Genomic DNA, 27,131 nt, shown 5'->3' on the forward strand with positions numbered 1-27,131 from the left:
GTTATCGATAGCTTCAAAGAAATGTTTAAGCTAGAGTTGACTCTTTAAAAAAATACAAGCCATCCCCAACCAAATATTAAAAATACAAATACAAAAAAAAAAAAAAAAAAAGGAAATTTGTCTGCTCCTCATTTGTGAAAACAAAGAAAAAAAAACCACTTAACGTCTTAACCTTTCTAGGCCTTCACTCTCGCCTCTCCCCGCGCTACACGGGCGAATTCTGGACGTATCTACACAGTCACCGCGGAGTCTGCAATCGTCGCAAAGTCCCCTGGCATTTCCTGGCCAGGCTGCAACTTTGGTGAGGGTGTATGTAGTTACAACCCCTGTAGTGGAGCTGGTATTTAGGGTCCTCATTGGCAAAGTCGAGGGTATCAGCAGGGAGGGAGGGGACCTTGGCTTCTTTCCATTCACTGGCATGTTTCCGGGGCACGGTCATCCCACGCTGGACTCCAGAGTCAGTCCCAGGGCCTCGCCGAACTCGAGCCCTGGAGCGCGCGCGGCCCCGCCCACCCGGCGGCCGAGGCCCCGCCCCTACCTCCCCCGCCCCACCCACCCGCCCCATTGCAACGGTCTCTGCACGCAGGCGCAGTGGCGCGCGGGGGAGGCGGGGCGCGTGTGGGCCTCACTTAAACAGTAGCGGAGGGGGCGGCGCGCGGTCGCCACGGCGCTGCTGCTCAGTGGGAGCGGGTCTTCGCGCAACTGTCTCCGCGTGGCGCGCGCCTCGAGCCGCCCTTCCCCTGGCGGCTGCGGCCGGAGGGAGCGGAGGCGAGCGGGAGTCGGGCTCCATGGAGAGCGGCGGACACCCGGGCAGAGGCGGAGCCTTCATCTCGGCACCCGGGCTCCAGTGACCCGCGCTAGCGTCCCGTCCCGCCCGCGTCAGAGCGGCCGCCGGCCCCGGGACTGACCGGCCTCGCCGCACCTCCCGCACTGACCAGCGCTCCCGGCGCCCCTGCGCCCGACTCGCCCTCGCCCCCACTCCCCGGCGGGGTGGCGGCGGCCGGGCCCCCGCAGCGGCGGCCGGAGCAGCAGCAGCAGCAGGAGCCTGCCTCTATGATGAAGTTCAAGCCCAACCAGACGCGGACCTACGACCGCGAGGGCTTCAAGAAGCGGGCGGCGTGCCTGTGCTTCCGGAGCGAGCAGGAGGACGAGGTAGGGCGCCCAGCGGCGCACGCTGCCCTCCGGAGCGCCGGGGTCTGGGGCCCGGGTGCTTCCCCTCCCTCCCCGCCCGGGCGCAGGCTGAGGGGCTGGGAGGGATTAGCCCCCTTCCTCCCTCCCTCCTTTCCTCCCTCCCTTCTTCCTTCCTTTCTCGGGGCTGATAGAGGAGACAAAGGGGGCTCGCCCAGCCCCACTTTCTCCATCTGGGCACTCGAGAAGGCGCCTGGTCCCCGGGAAGGTCCCGGGCCGTGTGAGTCTCGCCTAGCGGGAGTCACCATCTTAATGGTGCGAATTGAGTTGAAAGCCGGATAAACCTCGAGTGCTCAGCGAGAGGAGGGTGGAAATGGCGTGAGTGTTGCAGCAGAGCCCTTGTGCCTCTTTTACATATTTTCCTTCCATGTTACAGCCATTTGCGGTCTCGGATTCGATCTAAGCATGTTTGTGGAGTAACAGACAGTCCTCGTGCTTGGAATTGAGGACCCCGCAGTCTAGTCTTGGCAATTCTTGTGGGTCCATGAACCCGCTAGCTGTTGGCATAATTATGCCTCATTTTTAAAAAGGCCTTCCTTTCTTAAAGTTTTCTGACTGCAGAAAGATGGTTAGTGAAAAATGTGGAATAATGCCAAAAGGGAGACGATGGACTAGAGATGGGCAAAGCTGCCATTTTCAGACAGTAATGTACAGCTCTCAGCTTCTGTGTAAAGGGTTCTTTGCTCTCTGACTTGACATCTGGAAAGGAGCAGCCTTTCTCGTTCTAAGAGCAGTCCTTGTGTAATTTACCATCTGCATTGGGCTGAGAATGAGACCCTTGGGGTTTCCCTGGAGAGCGATTTTTACTTAATTCAGTCATATTTATTTAAAATGGCTCACTGTTGAAGTTTGCTTAGGGCAATAGTAGCCTTTTGGTATTGCCACTCTTAAGATAAATTACACAGGTAAAAAAAAAATTAACACTCTGAGTTCTGCTTTCGTAACCAACCGTGTATAAAATACGAGGCTAAGGCTGGAGATGGGAATTTAATGGCTTCCTTACTGCTGGTCCCTATGTAGTTGTGATGAGTATTACTTAGAATACACTCAGTGGCTTAGTTCTTGTTATGTTAACAAAACGTTCTCGAAATTTGCCCTTCAAACCCTTGTTTTGCCTTTATTTTTTTTTTTTTGAAAAGAAACCAAGCCCTTTAGATGGGTTGCTCTGTGCTCACTCGTAGCCTTTACGTGTTATACCTGAAGCAAACGAGTGTCCAGAGAAATACGGTCCCAGCCTTTGAGATGGGTCTGCTTAGGAGAGCTAGAAACTGCAAAGGGAAAGGTTATTAACTGTTACAAAGTGAATAAGTCAACAAGCATTAAGTGTGTTCTGTAAAAAAGATAAAGCCTTAGCGGAAAGGGGCCATGTTGAGGCAAAATAGTAAACTTTAAATATAAAAGAAATGATAGCCAAAAGGGATCAAGATAGGTCTAGGATCTTGTCTGGTTTTCTCAATATCGTATAATGATACTCTTAATTGAGTGCTTACCATGTGCCAGGCACTGCCAGAAGAAAACTTGTTATACATTTAATCCTTTTAACACTGGGAGGTAGTGAAGTTATTCCCATTTTATAGGTAAGGAGACCGTTGCAGAGCATAAGTACTTTCCCAAATGACACATTTAGGAAGTGGTAGAGTCAGGATTCAGTCAGGGTCCAGTCCTTACTCTTGATGGTGGGCTCTGTTTGTTGAATGACTGAGATTTTTGTGAGGCTAAGTTTGGAAGCCTTTCTGAAAGTGGCGACTGAAGTATTGCCGTAATGTGAACTTGGAATTCAGGCTTTGTAAAAATACTAGACTCTAGGGGAAAATATGAGTGATGGAAATTGAAATGATGATCTATATTGCGCTTATGGTAAAGCAAAGTCTGATAGAAGCTTTAGGAATTACTTTAGCAACAAAAATAAATGGTTATTTTTATGCGTGGATATTATTTCTACTGTAATAAATACTAAATTCATGGCCTCTAGTTGAGTCAAGAGACCAGTGTCATTAGGTAAGGTGAAGTAGGGAGCAAGTTTTGGAGAATATATTAGAGACATCCATTGTGTAAAACTTTGTAAATCAGATAACCTGTAGGTTGAGGATCGAAGTGAGTGAGTCGTCTTGTTAGAGGATATGATCTGAGGGAAGACTCTAGAATTCTCCTTAAGTGAAATGCACAGCCAACTTTAACATCTGGTTTAGCTCTTCAGAATTTTCATTTCTGTGGTTGTGCGTGGTTGAGGCTCTATCTATTACATGATGATTACAGAATAAACTCTGTTAGCTTTCCTGGAGATCCTATTGTTTCTCTATGAGTTTGGCTTCACTCTGTTGAAATTGCATTGCCAGACTTCCCAGGAGAGTCTAGAAAACCAGCTTGAACCCACCTCTCTAGTTAATAGGTGACAACTGTTTCCCTCTACTGGATGAAAAACACCTAGATCCTGGTTGGGAGATTTAAATATATGTTTTGTTTGAGGATGAAATGTTTATACAAATGGAAGTAAAAGAGTAATTGCAATTTGACCCCAAAAAAGCTATGTGGCGCTCCCATCTGGCTGTTCCTGTACTGAAGTTCTCAGTAAGTTTCTACTTTAGAACAGATTGTTCTAGGAAAGAAGATTGTTCTAACAGCAGAGTTATTCTTTTAAGGTGGCTTTTTATATATTAAATATTTTCCATTTTATCTTCTTCTGCTCTGTAGGGTAAATACGTATTAGTATTTGTTTAGGAAGAAATTAGGTAGCAGAAGTAACCTATCCCAAGGTCACAGAAGCTGGCAGATCCTTTTGAGCTCTGGTCCTTTGTTTCTAAATGTTTTGTTTATTTGACCTACCTCCCCAGCTAGTTATTTCTGTGGGGAAGCACCCTTAGTTTTGGCAGCTGGACTTCTAGACAGGCCCACAACTAATTGCCCTGTAGAGTAGCTGGGTACTGTGCTTGTACAGTGAAAGATGACAGTGCTTTTACAAATAGGTAATCAGAAATGGATTCTGTTGAATGTATTTGCATATATGATCGTTTAAAAGGGGATGAAGAGATGAGATCTTAGCTCCTAAGAAACATTCTATAGGGGAAGTTTGGATAAGTGATCAATGGAAAGGGAAATAAAGTAAGGGAAAAGTGTGGTCGGGTATTCTGGGGTTAAGATCCAATGTGAGTCATTTGGAGTTGGATGTGGATGACTGGGAAAGGAGGGACCACTCATCTCAAATAGAACAAGACTTGGGGCTGTGGTAGATTTGGCTGCAGCTTAGGGATGGCATAGGATAAGTAATAGTTGAAATATGCAACACTTTAAATGTAAGGTTGAGAAATTGCTACACAAGAAAGGAACTCTTAGTTTTGAACAAAGAACATTTAGATATTAGATGTATTCAAGCTTGAGAGTGATCTGGCAGCAAAATAGGTTTGGACTGCTAAGGGGAGAAGTAGAATGACTTGATCCTGGGTGGAATCCAGACATACTTGCAAGAGAGGCATTAACAGATCAGTCTTAAGGACTAACCACTACAGGCCAGGCGGGCGGATCACCTGAAGTCAAGTGTTCGAGACCAGCCTGGCCAGTATGGCGAAACCCTCTACTAAAAATAGAAAATACAAAAAGTAGCCGGGCGTGGTGGCATGTGCCTGTAATCCAGCTACTCAGGAGGCTGAAGCATGAGAATCACTTGAACCTGGGAGGCGGAGGTTGCAGTGAGCCAGATCATGCTTTTGCACTCTAGCCTGGCCAACAGAGCAAGACCCTGTCTCCAAAAAAAAAAAAAAAAAGACAAGAAAAGAAAACTAACCACTGCTCTTCCATAGAACTTGCTGCCCTAATTAGCTTTTAAGCTCTATGAGCCAGGGGCTGTCTTCTATAGATAGTCTGCTATAATGCTGAATATATATATATATATATATATATATATATATATATATATTTTTTTTTTTTTTTTTGAGGGAGTCTTTCTCTGTCTCCCAGGCTGGAGTGCAGTGGCCGGATCTCAGCTCACTGCAAGCTCCGCCTCCCGGGTTCACGCCATTCTCCTGCCTCAGCCTCCCGAGTAGCTGGGACTACAGGCGCCCGCCACCTCGTCCGGCTAGTTTTTCTTTTTTGTATTTTTTTGGTAGACACGGGGTTTCGCCGTGTTAGCCAGGCTGGTCTCGATCTCCTGACCTCGTGATCCGCCCATCTCGGCCTCCCAAAGTGCTGGGATTACAGGCTTGAGCCACTGCGCCCGGCCAATGCTGAATATATATTACTGAAAAATCTTGAGTTGTACAAAATCATGCAGTAAAGCTTTGGTGGGAAAGGTTGAGTCTGAAAACCTAAAACCAGAGCTCTGATGAACAACAATACTAATACAAAATATTACTAGAGTTAAATCTCCACTAGCATTTTTATACTTAGAATCAACAGTCAGTCCACCCTTTTCACACATATACTCTGGGGCTCATAGTTCTTCAGAGTTAAGTTCTTGAAGTATTTGTTTCAAATGGAGAACACTTTCATCAAAAATAAGTACTATCCAATGGTAGCCTTTTTAAATTTATTTTTTTTTTAATTTTTATTTATTTATTTATTTTTTGAGACGGAGTCGCGCTCTGTCGTCCAGGCTGGAGTGGAGTGGCATTGTCTTGGCTCACTGCAAGCTCTGCCTTCTGGGTTCACACCATTCTGCCTCAGCCTCCCGAGTAGCTGAGACTACAGGCGCACGCCACCATGCCCAGCTAATTTTTTGTATTTTTAGTAGAGACGAGGTTTCACTGCGTTAGCCAGGATGGCCTTGTTCTGACCTTGTGTGTGATCCACCCACCTTGGCCTCCCAAAGTGCTGGGATTACAGGCGTGAGCCACCGTGCCCGGCCTGGAAGCCTTTTTTAAACACAGAGAAGTGTCACCAACCTCTTCATCTGTGCCTCCAGCTCTCCCAGAAGGTTTCCTATCATAAAACCAGGCATTAATGTCGAATTTGCATTGGATCATTATTTTTTTTCTTAGGGTCTTTGTATAACTTAAGACTTTCTCTAATTGAAAAAAGCTTAAGTCACTTTAAAACATTGACCTGCTAGGTAAAAATGCCATGGTCAACCTGACTTACCACATTATTGATAATACTTATCTACCAATCCCATATAACTTAGAGCTAAACATAGTTTAGAAGAAAGAACTGTTATTTCTGGTCTGCTGTGCCTCTGTAGTCCAAAAAGAAGTATTAATTTTCTTAATAATAGTAGGTAGCTGTTTAGCATGTATCAAACCATTTTCACAACCTATGTTCTTGTAAAATGTCTATGTGCATAGTGGGTGTTCCTAATAACACTGCTGGCCTAATTTTGGTTAAGTGTAGTAGAAGTAGGTTAACATGTAGTTTTAACCATTCATGATATCCTGATTCATGATAATTTGGGAAGAAAGAACAGCAACCTCAAAACAGTTTATAAGTAGGCCAGGTGCAGTGGCTCACACCTGTAATCCCAGTGCTTTGGGAGACCAAGGTGGGTGGATCACCTGAGGTCAGGGGTTCAAGACCAGCCTGGGCAACATGGCAAAACCTCATCTCTACTAAAAATACAAAAATTAGCTGGGCATGGTGGTGTGTGCCTGTAGTCCTGGCTACTCCGGAGGCTGGGGCAGGAGAATCCCTTGAATCCAGGAGGCAGAGGTTGCAGTGAGCTGAGATTGCACCACTGCACTCCAGTCTGGGTGACAGAGCGAGACTCCATCTCAAAAATAACAACAACAAACGGTTTCTAAATAGCTACAATTTTCAAAATAAACCTCTTCATTCTTAGGGATCACTTGAGGTTCTCTGGATGGCTCCTCCCCTCCCCTTCCCGGGAACAGAACGTGGTATCTATATAGTGGTTGGAGTTCCTAGAGCCAAGCCACGACAATTGCAGCGTTAAGGGTAAAAGCTGAAACACAAATGGGAATTCGGGGCCCAGGGACCTACAGCCTCTGAAGGCATAACTGCATTAGATAGCCCTTGAACAGCACTCTCTTATACATCCTCAGCCAGGAGGACCCGTCCGTTGATAAAGGGTATAGATTCTATACAATAGATCGGGGTGCCCAATCTTTTTTTGTTTTGTTTTGTTTTGTTTTGGAATCTCGCTCTGTCACCATGTCACCAGGCTGGAGTGCAGTGGTGCAATCTCGGCTTACTGCAACCTCTGCCTCCTGGATTCAAGCGATTCTCCTGCCTCAGCCTCCCAAGTAGCTGAGACTACAGCCGTATGCCACCACGCCCAGCTATTTTTTGTATTTTTAGTAGAGAATATGAGCCAAGCCATGACAATTGCAGCTTTAAGGGTAAAAGCTGAAACACAAATGGGAATTCACTATGTTGGCCAGGATGGTCTCGATCTCCTAACTTCGAGATCTGCCCACAGCCTCTCAAAATGCTGGGATTACAGGCGTGAGCCACCACACCTGGCCTGGGGTGCCCAATCTTTTAGCTTCACTGGGCCTCATTGGAAGAATTGTCTTGGGCCATACATAAAACACACTAACATTAATGATAGCTGGTGAGCTAAAAAAGTAATAATTGCGAAAATATTTCATAATATTTTAAGAAAGTTTACAAATTTGTGTTTGGCTGCATTCAAAGCCATCCTGGGCTGCATGCAGTCCACGGGCCACAGGTTGAGCGGGCTTGCAATAGATCATTCTAATTCACAGACTTTTTTTTTTTTTTTTTTTTTAAAGAGTCTCACTCTGTCGCCCAAGCTGGAGTGCAGTGGCACGACCTCGGCTCACTGCAACCTCTGCCTCCCAGGTTCAAGCCATTCTCCTGCCTCAGCCTTCCAAGTAGCCGGGATTACAGGTGCATGCCACTACGCCTGGCTAATTTTTGTATTTTTAGTTGAGACGGGGTCTCACCATGTTGGCCAAGCTGGTCTCTTACTTTTGACCTCAAATGGTCTAGCCACCTCAGCCTCCCAAAGTGCTGGGATTACAGGCATGAGCCACCATGGCTGGCCACTACACTATTCTTAAAGTGATAAATGCTTCTCTCCAAATGCTTAAAACCTTAGGTATCTAGGAAAAGACAAAATAACTCTTCAACAGTGCCAGGTGAGTGGTGTTTTATTCTAGTAATCGTCTAATACATGGAAAGAGGGAGTAAGATTTAGTAGTGTAGTAGGAAGAATGCTTATGTGAAGATAGATTGAATAGAGTAGGAAGAGATGTCTTCACTTCTCACCACACTAATAGCGTTGGCTTTGGGGTCTGAGTGTGCTCCAAGTCTGGCTCTGCAGCCTGGTAGAATGAGTAGTCTCCTTTTCATAAATCTTTCCTATGGTCTCAGCTCTGATTTATCTGGAAGGTTGAATGCATCTTCCTTCATCTCTGTCATCGCTAATGTAACAGACTGGCATCTTGATGGATACAGAAAATCTAATCTACTCAGAGAAAGGAATTTCAAATCTATGAATGACCATGTGTGGCTCTGTCAACTGTTGGTGTGTCTTTGTAGAATAAGCTTTTATAACCTATCTTTAGAGCATTAATTAGCATGCTAACTATACTAGTAAATTTGAGGGTATCATAGAAATGTATAGATGGCTGTTGTGTGCATTTAGAGGGAGTATTGAAGAATAATGCATTGTGATAGGGTTCTAGAGATTGAGATTCTTCCACTTTTGTAGGAGGGGCTTAGGAGCAGCTGCCCATTATTTGAAATCAATATTATTGCAAGAAAAGCAACCATTATGGTTATGTTGCTGTGATTCAGTAAATGGCGCCCTCAAAACAAACCAAAAAAAGCTTTTACAATAAATTGTGCTGAAATTTGATTTTAGATTTCTGCATGTATAGAAGATTATATATATATTTGTAAATCTTTTTTTAAAAAAATATGTGTGTGTGTGTGTGTGTGTGTGTATATATATATAATTTTCTTTTTTCTTTTTTCTTTTTTTTTTTTTTTTTGAGACGGAGTCTTGCTCTGTCCCCCAGGCTGGAGTGCAATGGCGCGATCTCGGCTCACTGCAAGCTCCGCCTCCTGGGTTTACGCCATTCTCCTGCCTCAGCCTCCTGAGTAGCTGGGACTACAGGCGCCCGCCACCTTGCCCGGCTAGTTTTTTGTGTTTTTAGTAGAGACGGGGTTTCACCGTGTTAGCCAGGATGGTCTCGATCTCCTGACCTTGTGATCCGCCCGCCTCGGCCTCCCAAAGTGCTGGGATTACAGGCTTGAGCCACCGCGCCCGGCCTCTTTTTTCTTTTTGAGACAGAATCTCACTTCTGTTATTCAGGCTGGAGTACAGTGGCATAGTTATGGCTCACTGCAGCCTCAACTTCCCAGGTTCAGGTGATTCTCCCACCTCAGCCCCCCGAGTAGCTTGGACTACAGGTACTTGACACCATGCCTGGCTAATTTATTGATTTTTTTGTAGAGACAGGGTCTTCCTATGTTGTCTAAGCTGGTCTTGAACTCCTGGACTCAGTCTGCCTGCCTTAGCTTCCCAAAGCACTGGGATTACAGGTGTAAGCCATTGTGTCTGGCCTATAGAAGATATTAATAGTTCAGGCTGGGCACAGTGGCTCACACCTGTAATCTCAGCACTTTAGGAGGCCGAGGTGGGTGGATCATTTGAGGTCAGGAGTTCAAAAGCAGCCTGGCCAACATGGTGAAACCCAGTCTCCACTAAAAATACAAAAAAAATGAGCTGAGCATAGTAGTGCATACCTGTAATCCCAGCTACTCAGGAGGCTGACGCATGAGAATTGCTTGAACCCAGGAGGCAAAGGTTGCAGTGAGCTGAGATAGCGCCATTGCACTCCAACCTGGGTGACAGAGTGAGACCCTGTCTCAAAAAAAAAAAAAAAAAAAACCTATTAATAGTTGAGTTTTCCCACAGAGTTTTAGTAGAAAAGGTATAATGAAGCTGAAAAATGTGAGTATATGACTAGTAAAAACACTGCTCAGAACTAGTATCTCCAAAATTTATGTAAGAAACAAAATTTCCATTACTGACTCTACTAGATATTTTCATCATTCTCAAAAAAAATTTTTTGTGGAACACTTAACATTTGCATTAGCAGATACGTCAAATCTTTTGTCTGGGTTGGAAAACTCTTAACTGGAAGAACATAGCTAAATCTTTGATAAGGAAAGTATACCTTCTTACTAATTTTGGCCTCTGGAAAACAGTACTGAATGGACTCTGATTTTTTTATTATTATTATTTTTGAGACAGAGTCTCGCTGTGTTGCCCAGGTTGGAATGCAGTTGTGCTATCTCAGCTCACTGCAAACTGCCTCCTGGATTCAAGCGACTCTCCTGCCTCAGCCTCCCAAGTAGCTGGGATTACAGGCATGCACCACCATGCCCAGCTACTTTTTATATTTTTAGTAGAGACGAGGTTTCACCATGTTGGCCAGGCTGGTCTTGAACTTCTGACCTCAAGTGATCCTCCTGCCTCAGCCTCCCAAAGTGCTGGGATTACAGGCATGAGCCACTGCACCCGGCTGGACTGTTTTATTTGCATGCTCTTTACAAAACTGGTTTTTCAAGGTGAATTACTTTAGTAGTTCTATAAAAATGCAGTCCAGAAAAATCTACATTGATGATTTCATCTTCAACAGATTCCAAGTGACTTCAACAGAAAAGCTGTAATTCTTGAGTTCTTGATAGTTCTGGAGTGACAGTGTGCCACTACGGTGCAACTCCTCACCACCACTCCCAGTTTCTCTTTTATAATCCCAGGCTTTTTAACTTGGTGAAATGTTTTTCTGGAAAGAGAAATGGTCATATAGCACTGGACAAAAGAGCAGGTGTGGGGGTTCTTAGGAAACACTGAGTTATGTTTTCATCTTAATCACAACCACCTGCCTAAAAACAGTTGTTAGTGTCCTCTGTTGTCTGCCTAATTAAAATATAAACATGCTCCAGTGTGATACCAACTTTTTTTCATCTGTATTGGTCTAGATCTAGTGCTGGGGACCGCTTCCAAGTGCATGACAGACCCCAGATAATCACAGGATGGCCTTGCTATCACACTAATTGGCCTTAAGTTAAAAACCTGTTCATTATTATTGGGGTAGGGGGCAGGTAGAGGACTGTTTTAATTGTTCATCTCTCTACTAATGCTATTCATATTTTTCCACCCTGGCAGACATACGCCATCGTGCAGGCTATTCTCTTATCTGGAGTGTGTCCCTCAGTTCTTGCTCACTCTTAGTCACCACCTTCTCCCCACCTTCCCCCACCCCAAATGTGACCTTGGCCCTCATTTGAACACCCAAATGAACTATTCAAGATGAGTGGGCAAGTACTTAATGAAACACAGACTTTCAAATCTGTCACCATCACATCTGTGTAAGACCTCTTTTCATAAGCTAGTTGTTTAGATGGCCAGTCATTTCTATGTCACAGATATTAAGTACCCATTTAAAGTGATCATTTTATGGAAAGATATATTTGAAGTTATTGGTTTGACCAAGTTTATTCTTCCTGGGATGTCCAGGGACTCTTGGATGATAAGTTACTGGATTAGGCTAAATCGTTTGTCCACAATTTATCGTGATATAGATTTATATAGATGTATGTGTTCTTGCAGTTTTTAGACAGAATACTGAGCATTCTGTGTGACTTTACTCCAACCGTACCTCCAAGAATATAAGCTCTTTGAGGAAAAGATGTATATTCAGTATCTTTTCATCACATACAATTCCTGTTCAGTATCACACAATTAGTAGATAAGGAGCAAAATCAGCAACTTCTTTCTCCATAGTACTTCTCTTCAAGGTGGAGAACTTGTGCAGAATTGTGACTTTTTGACAGGAGTCAGTCTGTTCTCTATCTTTCTAGGGGTTGAAGATTGTAAAGATGAAAGTGAATAGATTTAGTTTGGATACCATGTGCATGATGCTTCTTTCCTGCTAGCCCATTTTCATGATTCTGATTTTCTTTTGAAAAACATTTTAAAGTGGTGAGGTTCTATCTGCAGGTTTGTCAATTTAGATGAGTAGACAAGTGCTTAATGAAACATACTGGATTTCAAAACTGCCATCACCAAAAGTTGGATATTAGCAAATCTGCCTTAAGCTAGTAGTTTAGACTGAATCATTTCTGGACCATAGATAATTGAACCCAGGAGGCAAAGGTTGCAGTGAGCAACCTTTAAATGAGAACCTTTAAATGAGATAATTACCCATTTAAATTTATCGGCTTATTTATTTATTTATTTTTGAAAGATACATTTGGCTGGGTGTGGTGGCTCATGCCTGTAATCCCAGCACTTTGGGAGGCCAAGGCGGGTGGATCAGCTGAGGTTTCGAGTTCAAGACCAGCCTGACCAGCATGGAGAAACCCCGTCTCTACTAAAAATACAAAATTAGCTGGGCGTGGTGGCGCATGTCTGTAATCCCAGCTACATGGGAGGCTGAGGCAGGAGAATCGCTGGAACTGGGGAGGTGGAGGTTGCAGTGAGCCAAGATTGCATCATTGCACTCCAGTCTGGGCAACAAGAGCGAAACTCTGTCTTAAAAAAGAAAAGAAAAGAAAAGGAAAGAAACAGTTGAAGTTAATGTTTTGATCAAATATTTTCTTCTTGGAATATCAAGGGATTCTTACACCATAAATTATTAGATTATGCTAAATCACTTATCAAATTTATATACTGTTTTCATGAGACTGTCTAAAAAGTAATTTATGAAACAGAGATGTTGACACATAAGCGTTCCATGTTACTGACTTTTGGAAGAAAAGTTTAGATATGCTGATGTCATGTAGATGCAGGTTTGGTTTTAAATCTGAAGCATAGGCCGGGCGCGGTGGCTCACACCTGTAATCCCAGCACTTTGGGAGGCCGAGGCAGGTGGATCACGAGGTCAGGAGTTCAAGACCAGCCTGGCCAAGATGGTGAAACCCCATCTCCACTATAAAAGTACAAAAATTAGCCGGGCGTGGTGGCGGGAGCCTGTAATCCCAGCTACTCAGGAGGCTGAGGCAGAGAATTGCTTGAACCGAGGAGGCGGAGGTTGTAGTGAGCCGAGATCACGTCGCTACACTCAAGCCTGGGCGACAGAGCGAGACTCCGTCTCAAAAAAAAAAAAAAAAAAAAAAAAAATCTGAAGCATAAAATGTTTCTTCAGAAAAGCAGACACAGCTTATACTAATTCACCATTATTAATCTCCTGTAGTTTAGCTCTCTGTTTTGGAGAACTGGAAACATCATAGTGATTGACCTAGATACATGAGACTTTGCATTTCATTTATTCGGGACTGCAACATTTTGAATATAGATGATTTTGAAACTCCCTATTTACTATTTACTAAGTGATGATGTACTTTTTAGGTGGCTAGCCGCCTGCGTTATGTCCCATTATTAAGGTAATCCAGGAAGTTGCTTAGCATAGAATTGTGTAACAAGAATTTCATCTAGGCAATAGAAACCAGTTTATCCTCAACTCATACCTAGTGAGCAGAACAAGAGGCCTGTAACTCTGCAGTCCGGACCAGTCGTTGCTATTTACTTTTCCAGTGATGCGAGACAAACCCTTAACATTTTTATTTAACTTAAAAACTTACACTCACTTGCCAGTCTTGATAGATGGCCGGTGCCTTTGGTTGCCATAGATCCTCTGTAAGCCTCCAATTTTGAATAAAATACAAAGGTTTTTAAATCTGATTTGTAGTTTCTCTGTTTAAAGTGGAATTTGAACTTAGAGACCCTTGCATGCACTTTTGGATTTTTAATTTTCTTTTTCTGATTTTCTATAAAGTCTCATCTGGGTATAATTTGATAATGTAATAGCTCCCCCCGCCTTTTTTTTTTTATTTTTATTTTTATTTTTTTTTTATTGAGATAGTCTCATTCCATCGCCCAGGCTGGAGTGCAGTGGCATGATCACAGCTCACTGTAGTCTCGGCCTCCTGGGCTCAGGTGATCCTTTCCACCACAGCCTCCTGAGCAGTTGGGATTACGGGCACGTGTTACCATGCATGGCTAATTTCTGTATTTTTTGTAGAGGGGGTTTTGTCATGTTGCCCAGGCTGTTCTCAGACTCCTTAGTTCAAGAAATCTGCCCACCTTGGCCTCCCAAAGTGCTAGGATGGGATTACAGATGTGAGCCACCATGCCTGGCCTGGAATGCTGCTTTTCTAATGAGGGGGTTCTATGCCTAAATATATATTCTCTTTTAACTCAGCATTTTGGGGGCTTGAGAGAAAGGTGGGAGTTGCTGAACTGTCAGCTTGAAACTTGCCAGTTTGGAAAAGTTGAGTTCCTGGTAACTTAGTCAAATAGGAGAGGACTTCTGTGCTGGATGTGAACTCTTAAAGGCCAAAAGCTCCTGGCAGCAGGGAGGGAGCAGGGCAGATAGAGGTGCTGGCATGCATTAAAAAAAAAAAAAATCGTTATGGCTCTTGCCTGTAATCCCAGTTGGGAGGCCAAGGTGGAAAGATCACTTGAGCCCAGGGTTTTGAGATCTATCTAGGCAACATGACAAGACCCCACCTCTATAAAATAATACAAAAATCAGACTGGACAGGGTGGCTTACACCTGTAATCCCAGCACTTTGGGAGGCCAAGGCAGGCAGATCACTTGAGGTCAGGAGTTTGAGATCAGTCTGGCCAACATGGTGAAACCCTGTCTCTACTCAAAATACAAAAATTAGCTGGTCGTGGTGTCAGGTGCCTGTAATCCTACCTACTTTGGAGGCTGAGATGGGAGAATCACTTGAACCCAGGAGGCGGAGGTTGCTGTGAGCCAAGACCATGCCACTGCACTCCAGCCTGGATGACAGGGTGAGACTCCATTAAAAAAAAAAAAAAAAAGTACAAAATTAAGACAGGCCTGGTGGTGGGTGCCTGTATTCATTCCCAGCTGCTTGGGAAGCTGGAGTGAGAGGATCACTTGAGCCCGGGAAGTGAAGGCTGCAGTCAGCAGGGATTGTGCCACTGCACTCCAACCTGGATGTTCGAGTGAGACCCTTTCTGTCATCATCCTCTCTATCCACATTGGGAATGAAACTTCATGATAAACCCTATGTGTTTTCCAGGGAGAACTGTTTAAATTTACTGGAAGGCAATATACTAAGATAATTTTGTTGACACTTTTGTTCAAATTGGTTTATTGATTTTTATTTTTTTGAGACAGAGTCTCGCTCTGTTGCCCTGGCTGAAGTGCAGTGGCACAATCTCAGCTCACTGCAACTTTGCTTCCTAAATTCAAGCAATTCTTGTGCCCCAGCCTCCTGAGTAGCTGGGACTACAGGAATGTGCTACCACACCCAGCTAATTTGTGTATTTTTAGTAGAGATGGGGTTTCACCATGTTGGCCAGGCTGGTCTTGAACCTCTGACCTCAGATATCCGCCCACTTCAGCCTCCCAAAGTGCTGGGATTATAGATGTGAAGTGCTGGGATTATAGGCGTGAGCCACCACGCTCACCTCGAGTTGATTTTTAACTTTAGTGAAGTTCAACATAAGCTAGCCCACAAATATTCTTTTTTTTTTTTTTTGAGACGGAGTCTAGCTCTGTCGCCCAGGCTGGAGTGCAGTGGCCAGATCTCAGCTCACTGCAAGCTCTGCCTCCCGGGTTTACACCATTCTCCTGGCTCAGCCTCCCGAGTAGCTGGGACTACAGGCGCCTGCCACCTCACCCGGCTAGTTTTTTTGTATTTTTTAGTAGAGACGGGGTTTCACCGTGTTAACCAGGATGGTCTCGATCTCCTGACCTTGTGATCCGCCCGTCTCGGCCTCCCAAAGTGCTGGGATTACAGGCTTGAGCCACCGCGCCCGGCCTTTTTTTTTTTTTTTTTTTTTGGAGACAGAATCTAGCTCTGTCTCAAAATCAGAATCTAGCTCTGTCTCATTTTTTTGAGACAGAATCTAGCTCTGTTGCCCAGGCTGGAGTGTAGTGGCACAATCTCGGCTCACTGCAACCTCCGCCTCCCAGGTTCAAGTGATTCTCCTGCCACGGCCTCCTAAGTAGCTGGGATTACAGGTGCCTGCCACCACACCTGGCTAATTTTTTGTATTTTTAGTAGAGATGGGGTTTCAACATGTTGGCCAGGCTAGTCTTGAACTCCTGACCTCAGGTTATCTGTCCACCTCAGCCTTCCAAAGTACTAGGATTACAGGCATTGAGCCACCGCGCCCGGCCAAGTATTCATTTAAAAGATGGGTATGTAATACCATCTTTAAATAGTTAAACTCTAGGATACTTGTCTAAGGTAATAGGGTATTTTTGTAACAGTTTGTACATTTCAGTCTTTTTTTTTTTTTTGAGATGGAGTCTCGCTCTCCAATCAGCCTAGGCTGGTGGTGCAGTGGTGCAGTGTTGGCTCACTGCAACCTCCGCCTCCCAGGTTCAAGTGATTCTCATACATCAGTCTCCCAAGTAGCTGGGATTACAGGCATGCACCACCACGCCAGCTAATTTTTGTATTTTTAGTAGAGATGGGGTTTCACCATATTGGCGAGGTTGGTCTCAAAGTCCTGACCTCAGGTGATCGCCCACCTCGGCCTCCCAAAGTGCTGGGATTATAGGTGTGAGCCACCATGCCCGGCCACATTTCAGTCTTAGTACTTGGTAAGGGGTCCATAGACTTTTCCAAATTAAGCGCCAGATAAACGTTTTAAGCTTTGAGGGCCACACAGTCTCTGTCGCAACTACTTTGACTCTGCTGTTGCATCACTAAAACAACCATAGACAATATGTAAAAATGAGTAAGTGTGACTCGATTCTAATAATTCCGTCTGTGGACACTGAAATTTGAATTTCACATAATTTTAAAATGTAAAAATACTTTTGACTCGCAGACTGTACAAAAACAGGTGGTGAATTGCAGATTGCCAGTCCTGTTCTAGATCATAAATGATAGCTGCCTGTTAGCAGAATGAAGTGACTTTGGCCCAAGTATGCAGGTTTAAAATATGAAGGATGCTTCTTGCCACCTAATCATAACAGTAACAAGCACTCTGTATCAAGAATCGACTTTAGGTGCATTTCCCCATTTCTTTCTCATAAATCTGTTTTCTTAGTATTATTATTTTCTAGGTGAGGAAACAAGGAAACCTACCTATGGTCATGTCCTTAAATTTGGAATATTCCATAACTAAAGAAACTTATGTGACCATAGATCTCAGTGCATACAGCTCCGGCTAATAAGCCAAGTTTCTGTTTTTATTCTTTGTTAGTATCCAATAATTCGAGAGTTTTACCAATTGAATCTGGTAGTTTAAATTATTTTATTAGATACAGGTGATTTGGTAGTGTGACCATGTTAATGTTAATTCTGATTTCAGAGAGATGGTGTTTAACATAAAGGTTCGTAATCGCATTTTGTGGTATAATGCGTACCCCTAATAATTTTAATTAAATTTTAAAATGGATTAATCTAGAGTAGAGTTACAACCTTGCAGAGGTTTGAGAATGTTGTTTATATATGAAGTGTTTCTCAGGCTGGAAGAATACAGTTGCGGTTCACCTTACAGGTGCTGCTGGTGAGTAGCAGCCGGTACCCAGACCAGTGGATTGTCCCAGGAGGAGGAATGGAACCTGAGGAGGAACCTGGTGGTGCTGCCGTGAGGGAAGTTTATGAGGAGGTGAGATGTTCTTTCACACAAATTCTGTTTTGGAGTTTTAAAAACAAGGCCCTTTGCTACATAACACTAAGACAAGGAGATGGGTGCAGGAGTGCTTTTTGTTGCCTGACACAACTTTAATTTTAATTTTTTTTTCGTTTTTTTTTTGAGATGGAGTCTTGCTCTGTTGCTAGGCTGGGGTACAGTGGCATGATCTTGGCTCACTGCCACCTCCGCCTCCCAGGTTCAAGTGATTCTCCAGCCTTCCAAGTAGCTGGGATTATAGGCACATGCCACCGTGTCTGGCTAATTTTTGTATTTTTATTAGAGACAGGGTTTCACCATGTTGGCCAGACTGGTCTCGAACTCCTGACCTCAGGTGATCCACCCGCCTCAGCCTCCCAAAGTGCTGGGGATTATAGGCATGAGCCACTACGCCCGGCCTTAATTTTTGTATTTTTAGTAGGGACAGGGTTTCACCATGTTGGCCAGGCTGGTCTCAAACTCCTGACCTCAAGTGATCCTTCTGCCTCGGCCTCCCAAAGTGCTGGGATTACAGGCATGAGCCATAGTGCCCAGCCAGAAATACTAATTTTTGATCAGTCCTTGCTACTTATGAAGTAAATGACAATAAAAACTTCACAGAAGCAGGAAGATAGTGAGTTGGTATGGGGAGAGGTATTGTATTTAGATTTAAGTAAATAGCCAGAGTATAAGTTGTATTTATATACATTTTGTTATAAAAAGGTAAACATTTTATATTTTATCTTTTTTTAATAGGCTGGAGTCAAAGGAAAACTAGGCAGACTTCTGGGCATATTTGAGGTGAGTTAAAAAGTAATCTTCACTTTGCTGATAATAGAATTAATGATTTCTTCCTAACCAAACAAATAATGTGGCAGCAGCCTGAACCAGACATTTCTGTCAGACTAGCAGTAGGCATCAGTCCAGGATTAGGTAGGAAAGGAAGTAAAAGCCACTTTTTCATATGCCATCACGTTTATTTATTTATTTATTTACTTATATTTTTAATTTTCTTTAAGACAGAGTCTCGCTCTGTCACCAGACTGGAGTGCAGTGGCACAATCTTGGGTCACTGCAACCTCTGCCTCCCGGATTCAAGCGATTCTCCTGTCTCAGCCTCCTGAGTAGCTGGGACTACAGGCACACACCACCACGCCCAGCTAAGTTTTGTATTTTTATTTTATTTTTATTATTTTTTTTTATTTTTATGATTTTTTATTTTTTATTTATTTATTTTTTTTGAGATGGAGTCTCGCTCTGTTGCCCAGGCTGGAGTGCAGTGGCCGGATCTCAGCTCACTGCAAGCTCCGCCTCCCAGGTTCACGCCATTCTCCTGCCTCAGCCTCCCGAGTAGCTGGGACTACAGGTGCTCGCCACCTCGCCCGGCTAGTTTTTTGTATTTTTTTAGTAGAGACGGGGTTTCACCATGTTAGCCAGGATGGTCTCGATCTCCTGACCTCGTGATCCGCCCGTCTCGGCCTCCCAAAGTGCTGGGATTACAGGCTTGAGCCACCGCGCCTGGCCCAGTTTTGTATTTTTAATAGAGATGGGGTTTCACCATGTTGGCCAGGATGGTCTCCATCTCTTGACCTCATGATCTGCCCGCCTTGGCCTCCCAAAGTGCTGGGATTACAGGTATGAGCCATGGCACCCAGCTGCCATCACTTTTATACAGCATTATTATGTAGCGATTACTTCTGTTTGACAATACAGTGGAGCTGATACTGAAATGTTTCTCTTAATCCACTGTAGACTATTTAGGGTATAGATATTTTAGGAGGTACAATATTTTTAGTATGACCTAAAGGCTTAGATCTCATGTATTTTATCTGGAAATGTCCCCATTGCGCTTAGCAAATAATATTGTATGATATACATAGTGACTTAAAGGATTGTATGAAAATATAAATCTCAGGTACATAGAACAGATGCTAAAAGAACAGAATTCTCTTTCATATATTCTCTTATTACTGAGGGCAGAATAGAATTTTCAGGGAGGGAATGTGAATGTGATAGGCACTCTTTGGCAGCCAGGGAGAAAGGAGGTCCAGATGTATTTTCATCCAAGATTCAGACCTAGATACATAGTATACCAGAAACATGGTCACTTTCCTTTTTTTCAGAGTACTATTTATAGCTTAGTTCAGTCTTTATAGTACTATGAACCATATAAATTTTATTTTTAAGCCTTAGGAATTCAGAAAAAAATCCCGATTCTATAGCACTTGGTAGAATTGATGACTTTTACCAGAATACAGTAATTAAATTATTAAGAGTAAAGTTGACCGGGCGTGGTGGCTCATGCCTGTAATCCCAGCACTTTGGGGAGGCCAAGGCAGGCAGATCACGAGGTCAGGAATTCAAGACCAGCTTGGCCAATATGGTGAAACCCTGTCTCTACTAAATAAATACAAAAATTAGCCGGGCGTGGTGATGCGTGCCTGTAGTACCAGCTACTTGGGAGGCTGAGGCAGAAGAATTCTTGAACCTGGGAGGTGGAGGTTGCAGATCGAGACTCATTCAGGTAGAATTCAGTCTTTTCCAGAATTCAGCAGTTGCTTCACCCAGTTAAATAGCACCATCTCCTGGTTAAACTGAAAAACATATTGAGGTTTTTACAAATAACACATTTGTCAGTAAGTTGACAGGGTTTTTGAAGAAAACGTCTCACATTATAAATAAAGCTTAAATAATATGGGAAGGTAACAGTATTAAGTGCTTTACAAATACTGTTTACCAGGACATGTCAATCAAAAAATACCTTTCCCCATAGAAAGTATAAGGGAAAATTGGATTGCCCTGCCCATTCATCCCAGTGATTTTAATGAATTTGTGAATTTAGCATAATAAATGTATTGATTTGTCAGACATAGAAATAAAACAACTGATGCTTAAAAATAATGATGTGTTAAGTGACAGTTGCCTCTAATTTATTGTTGTTTTTATTCCTTCTCAGATATAAAAATATAATCCTTCCCAGCTATAAAAACCCACTGTTTTGAGTAGATTATTCAGGTTGTTTGTGGCCAAAATCAGGACCAAGTATCTAAAGTTGTGGACTATGGCAAAGAAGGCTAACTTTAATCAGGATGAAGGAAGGCCAACTTGTTTAATTTTTAACCTAGAAACAAGCTCATGTGCCTGTTTTATGTGTTTATGGTTTTTTGTTGTTGTTTTGAGATGGGGTATCATTCTGTCATCCAGGCTGGAGTGCAGTGGCATGATCTGGGCTCATTGCCACGTCCGCCTCCTGGGCTCAAGAGATCCTTCCACTTCAGCCTCCCGAGTAGCTGGGATTACAGGCATGCGCCACCACGCCCAGCTAATATTTTTGTATTTTTAGTAGAGACAGGGTTTCACCATGTTGGACAGGCTGGGCTCGACCTCCTGACCTCAAGTGATCTGCCCGCCTTGACCTCCCAAAGTACTGGGATTATAGACGTGAGCTACTGCGCCAGGCCATGGACTGTTGTTTATGTGCACCTTGACAGGCCTGTAGGAGGAGTGCTTAAAGGAATTGGTGCTGTTTGCTCTTACAAAGGTCCTAAAGGAAGCAGTTTTCCATGGCATTGAAAGGTTGTCAGGATTAGCCCCAGGGAAGAGGGGGATATCAGATAAAAACTATGGGAATGCAGGTCTGTTATTTTAACTCTTAAGATTTTCTTTATGAAAATAACATCAGATAGACTGGGCACAGTGGCTCACACCTGTAATCCCAGCACTTTGGGAGGCCAAGGCGGGCAGATCATGAGGTCAGGGTCTGAGACCAGCCTGACCAACATGGTGAAACCCTATCTCTACTAAAAATACAAAAATTAGCCAGGCGTGGTGTGGCGCACGCCTGTAATCCCAGCTACTCAGGAGGCTGAGGCAGGAGAATCACTTGAACCCAGGAGGCAGAGATTGTGGTGAGCTGAGATCGAGCCACTGCACTCCAGCCTGGGCGACAGAGTGAGACTCCCTATCTCAAAACGAAAAAAAGAAAATAACATCAGATATATAGAAATCAGTGTTAAAAGTTTAGTACTGGAGGCTGGGTCCTCATAGCTGTAAGCTCAGTTTTTGGGAAGGCCAAAGCAGGAGGTTCCCTTGAGGGCAGGAGTGGAGCAGTCTGGGCAACATCTTCAGACTTCTACAAAAAAAGTAGTATCGAGAGCCGATTTCACCACCAGTAGTGATGACGCTCTAGTTCTAGTCTTCTATCTTTTTAACTTTTAAATGTTTTGTCTTATATAAAATCACTTTCGTGCTGGACTATACAACTGAATATGTTTGTTTGTGCTGGGAAATATGCTATGCTAATCAGCAGTAAGGAAGACTAATTTTTGTCCCTTGGAAAATGTGTCAATGGCTACCTCCTGTAGATTAAAATGCATTTTCTTTTTATATTCAAGCAGAACCAAGACCGAAAGCACAGAACATATGTTTATGTTCTAACAGTCACTGAAATATTAGAAGATTGGGAAGATTCTGTTAATATTGGTAAGTTCCCTTTTGATATCTGAATACTCTGTTCTAACAGAAGGTTGGGAAGATCCTGTTAATATAAGTAAGTTCCCTTTTGTTATCTGAATACTCTTAAGTCAGATGCTATATTCCTGTGTCCAGTTTCCATCTTAGATTATTTCTGGTCACTTCATTTAGAGCAGGGAAGGTAATTGAAATGCAGAGATGCACATTCATCTTAGTTCTTCCCCAACATGTTGTTGTCCCAGTCATTTGTCAGGGAGTAAGTGGACATTACTTACACGGTTTACTTTTTAAAATGGACTGTCTTGTAACCAATGTCATTCTTTTCTCTAGGAAGGAAGAGAGAGTGGTTCAAAGTAGAAGATGCTATCAAAGTTCTCCAGTGTCATAAACCTGTACATGCAGAGTATCTGGAAAAGCTAAAGCTGGGTTGTTCCCCAGCCAATGGAAATTCTACGGTCCCTTCCCTTCCAGATAATAATGCCTTGTTTGTAACTGCTGCACAGACCTCTGGGTTGCCATCTAGTATAAGATAGAGAGAACTGGGTAGGCCTCTCCCACCATGTGCAGTCTCATCGGGAGAGGCTTCTTTGTTTTCCTCATCAAACATCTGAATGACGCTTGCAAACTGTCTGAATTTGCCATGCAAGGTTTTCAAACAATTTGCATGTTTTTCAGATGCTTTCAAATCTTTTTTTAAAAAAAAATAGTGTAAAATATTTTAATAAGCCAAAGCCATGTGGAATTTTTGTTTAGATGCCTTAACTGTGCCACACCCCGCAAACCCCTATATTATTTTGGTTGTCTGTTTCTCACAGCATATTTTCAATTTTTTGCCCATTTGACATCAGTCTGTGATTTATTTTGTCATCAGATTACTTGTGAGTATACCTCCCCCAAAATTGTTTTCTCATTCACAGCATTAGCATATTCAGCAAATCCATCTGTGGTGGGAACAAAAAATATTATTGGTATTAAAGAAATCCATGCACCCCAAAACTTGTTTTACAGGATTACAATTTTAATTCAAAATTTCCAGATTTGGGCTATCTCTGTATGAGCCACTAACTTATTTTGTCACGGGGCTTAATTTGCCATTTTTGGGGATTTGTCGACTCATTTGTCTGAATTTTCACAACTGGTATTATGTCACTAGCTACCTGATATGCCTATTTCCCTTATAACTCAATAGAACCTTAACACAAAGTATAACTCTATAGAGTTGGTGAATATTTTAGGGAAATATTAGCAAAATGCATGTAGTAAAGACATGAAAACTATATTCATGGAATTTGGTTTAGCATGCTCAGGTTGCCAGTTCCCATTATCGATACTCTTTCTACGCATAATACCTTAGAACCGTGTTTCCCTCAGTGTACACTGCTCTTAAAATGTATTCAGTTATTTAATCTAGTGGCCCCCCACAGGAGTGGAGTCTTGAAATCTAACTCTAAATGCCAGTCAGTGATGATTGCATCACAGTTGAGTGAAATGGCCTTCCTGTTCAGCTGTTAGAGGCTGAAGATTGTTAGGGCACCTTAGAATGTCTCATCTTTCCTAGGTTGTCAACAGGTACTATTTGTCACATAACTAACTTTCGAGGCACTGGAACATACCTGAACTAAGAATTAAATCTTTTACTTTATACTCATTTAAAATCCAGAATCCCATCTAAAACACATAGTAGATACCTTATCTGAAACTCTTGCACTTCCCCAACCAGGGCAGAAATGAGGTGGGAGAAGTTTGACTAAAATGAGGGATGGGGGAAAGTAAAAGATTTATTTATTTATTTTTATTTTTGAGACTCCCTTTGTCGCCCAGGCTGGAGTGCAATGGCACGATCTCGACTCACTGCAACCTGTGCCTCCTGGGTTCAAGCGGTTCTCCTGCCTCAGCCTCTCGAGTAGCTGGAATTACAGGCACCTCCCACCAGGCCCAGCTAATTTTGTATTTTTAGTAGAGGTGGGGTTTCTTCATGTTGGTCAGGCTGGTCTCAAACTCCTAACCTCGTGATCCACCCACCTGGACCTCCCAAAGTGCTGGGATTGCAGGCATGAGCCGCCGCGCCCAGCCAAAGATCTTTTTTTTTTATATAGACTTCAGCCCTTTGTAAATATTGTAACTGGGGAGTATAGAGTAGAAGAAAGTATAGTTAAAACATTTGTTCTACAAATTAACCTTTAAAAATAATATTACTGCTAAAAATAGAGTGCTGTTACACTTAAGGAAAATTAGTGCCATTTTGAAAATGAGATCTCGTGCCATAAATACAGCTGAACTAAATATAAACGTTCACAAATTAATGCTGTCAAAGGAATGAGTAAAGCAGAAAAACTTTTAACCAGCAGCATTTCATTCTAAAGTATGTAGTGTGATCAAACATGATCATCCAGAATTTTTATATTTTTTCTTTGTACAGAGGTTACATCTTCTGGGTGTTCTTTTATAAAGGAAACATTTTAAATCCCACAAATTGACGCTTTCTATCTTCAAAGATTTTTTTGGTCAGTAATCTCTGAAATTTCCTTAAATTATATACTTACTATAGCAGAGAAACTGGATTGTTTTTGTATATAAGACTGCTTCCACCTGAAATGCTGTCATAAGTACTGGGGGGTGGGGGAGTGCCTATCTTGTACATGATATTCTTAGAGGTAATAAGGTAATAATGCATGAACTTGTTTTATAAACTCTTGGACTATGTATTTGACATGTAAAATATGTACAGTATTAATGTCAACCATCTCTTTAAAGTTAGCCTATAAATATTGTTGTATAATTTTCTTTGGTCAGAAACATTTGGACTGAATAGTGACACTCACTAAGGATTTTCAGTGCCATTTAGCAAACCAACTGTCTTTAGTCTATGCAACTAGCAAAAATCTGCATAATGCAACAATACAGTTTTCACACTTCAAATTTTACATGAGGGGTTCTTCACGATTCTCCTGGAACCCAGTCTAGCAAAATTAGAGGAAAGGCCCTAGGGAGATTTATTTCTGTTAAATAGTTAACTCTACTGAGTATAACAAATAGTGTCTACTATCTCAACCCTCCAACATTTGCAGTGTTGGGACTGTCATATGTGATTTCTTTTTGGTGGGGTAGTTGAATAAAATTGGGCAGTTAAATTTCAGTTCCATGTGCCTCCCAAATAAAAAACAGAAAATAAGTAGTTTTTTGTGAATTGACTTGCAGACAAAGTAGGAACTGTCCTGCATGATGTTGTTGTTTTGTAAATGGATGACATTTTCCAACCAAGCACATGCCATCCAATTTTCTGTCAATCACGCTGTTGTATAAAGCAGCAGAACTGAAGGGGAAAAATGATTGTTGTACACACTGAATTGCTTTGCATGGTCTCATTTGAGATAATTGGTGTAAGAATCTTGACTTTTTTATATTTGGAAACATCAAATAAAAATGGAAAAAATGATCATGGCTTTTTGGAAAAAAAACACACACACACACATGAACTCAGATTTGCAAACCAGCTTTCTGAAACTTTGGGTAAGGTGCATGCTTTTAACTTTGAAATGTATAAACACCCAGTGGAAACGTATACCTTTCAGGGCATAGTGCATTATGTGCTCATCATGGGTTGTTTAAACTGTGGTCAAATATTCCCCTTCCAAGTGGAAGCCTGTCGGGAATTCCACAGTAACACCTTTACTGTTCTCCCATTGATGATCATATACATTATCTCTTCCTAGTGGTACATTTGTATCATCCTTACCAGTGGAATTACTGGGTTAAAAGGAACTGCTTACCACTAAGATATCAGTATTCTCCTGATGGATATTCTCCATCTTAATGTTGCCAGTCTAATAGTATAGTATGTGGTTGCTTTACTGCTGTTCTCCCCACCCCCATGGAGTTGTGTCATTATTTTAATGAATATGAGCTCTTGACTTACCCTAGAATTCTAATACATTACAGATACTTTCTGCACTACTATCACTTTTATTATTGCAGTTCCATTTAAAAGCATAAGTGGCTAAGGCACTCCCCACCCCCGCCGGCATTACATTTCTTAAAATATACTGCTATCCAAGACCAACTGTAGAATCTTCATGTAAAAGTCTTGTTCAAGTGTCATTTATTTTTTATTAAGGTTTTAATAGTTGGAGGGGATGAGAAACTTGGCCCTTTGCAATGTTGCCTTCACTTTGGAGTATAAGAATTCTCTACAGGACTCTACTTTTTTTTGGTAGAGATGGGGTCTGGCTATGTTGCCCAGGCTGGTCTCAAACTCCTAGGCTTAAGCAGTCCTCCAGCCTCAGCCTTCTCAAAAGTGCTAGGATAATTGACATGAGCCACCTCATCTGGCCTACAGGTCTTTTAAAGCATTTGCTGTTCGATAACAAGCATCTTTATGCCTAGTATTTGTGATAAGAGCAAAAAACAAGTTTCTGATCTCAAAGAGTTTATATTCTAGTGGGGTAGAGCTAAGTGATTTACCTTGGTGTGGTTTTTGTTTTGTTTTTTTTGAGACAGTCTCGCACTGTCGCCCAGGCTGGAGTGCAGTGGCACAGTCTCGGCTCACTGCAACCTCCACCTCCCGGGTTCAAGCGATTCTCCTGCCTCATCCTCCCTAGTAGCTGGGATTACAGGTGCCTGCCACCACGCCGGGCTAATTTTTTTGTATTTTTAGTAGAGACGGGGTTTCACCTTGTTGGCCAGGATGGTCTCAAATTCCTGACCTTGTGATCTGCCTGCCTCAGCCTCCCAAAGTGCTGGGATTATGGGCATGAGCCACCATGCCCGGCTTATCTTGGTGTTTTTACATCCTTTAGTATTTTTCAAGGTTTTACAGCTTTTTATATGTAGGCTTGTATCATCTTCAAAAGCAATACAGTTTTATTTGTAGATGTGATTTCTTCCACAAAATGTGTAACATTTTATGGAGCTATAGGACAAAAGTCAGGATGAA

General features: G+C 42.6%; 1 protein-coding gene across 4 annotated transcripts; it reads left to right on the plus strand.

Annotated features, from left to right (window-relative positions):
• The first annotated feature begins 619 nt into the window (after positions 1 to 619).
• NUDT4 (nudix hydrolase 4) lies at positions 620 to 25,634 on the plus strand. Of its 4 annotated transcripts, none has more exons than XM_003906953.5 (5): positions 620 to 1,152; positions 17,612 to 17,722; positions 18,482 to 18,526; positions 22,120 to 22,207; positions 22,529 to 25,634. In XM_003906953.5, the coding sequence occupies exons 1-5, from the start codon at positions 1,054 to 1,056 to the stop codon at positions 22,729 to 22,731; spliced, it is 546 nt and encodes a 181-aa protein (XP_003907002.2). In that variant the 5' UTR covers positions 620 to 1,053; the 3' UTR covers positions 22,732 to 25,634. The 4 variants fall into 4 exon arrangements, with proteins under 4 accessions (XP_003907002.2, XP_017801595.1, XP_031506524.1 ...); XM_017946106.3 differs by having other exon boundaries at positions 22,123 to 22,207; XM_031650664.1 differs by lacking the exon at positions 620 to 1,152 and adding an exon at positions 1,256 to 1,506.
• Positions 25,635 to 27,131: the final 1,497 nt, after the last annotated feature.

The sequence above is a fragment of the Papio anubis genome, chromosome 9, assembly GCF_008728515.1.
Source record: "Papio anubis isolate 15944 chromosome 9, Panubis1.0, whole genome shotgun sequence".
Taxonomy (NCBI): domain Eukaryota; kingdom Metazoa; phylum Chordata; class Mammalia; order Primates; family Cercopithecidae; genus Papio; species Papio anubis.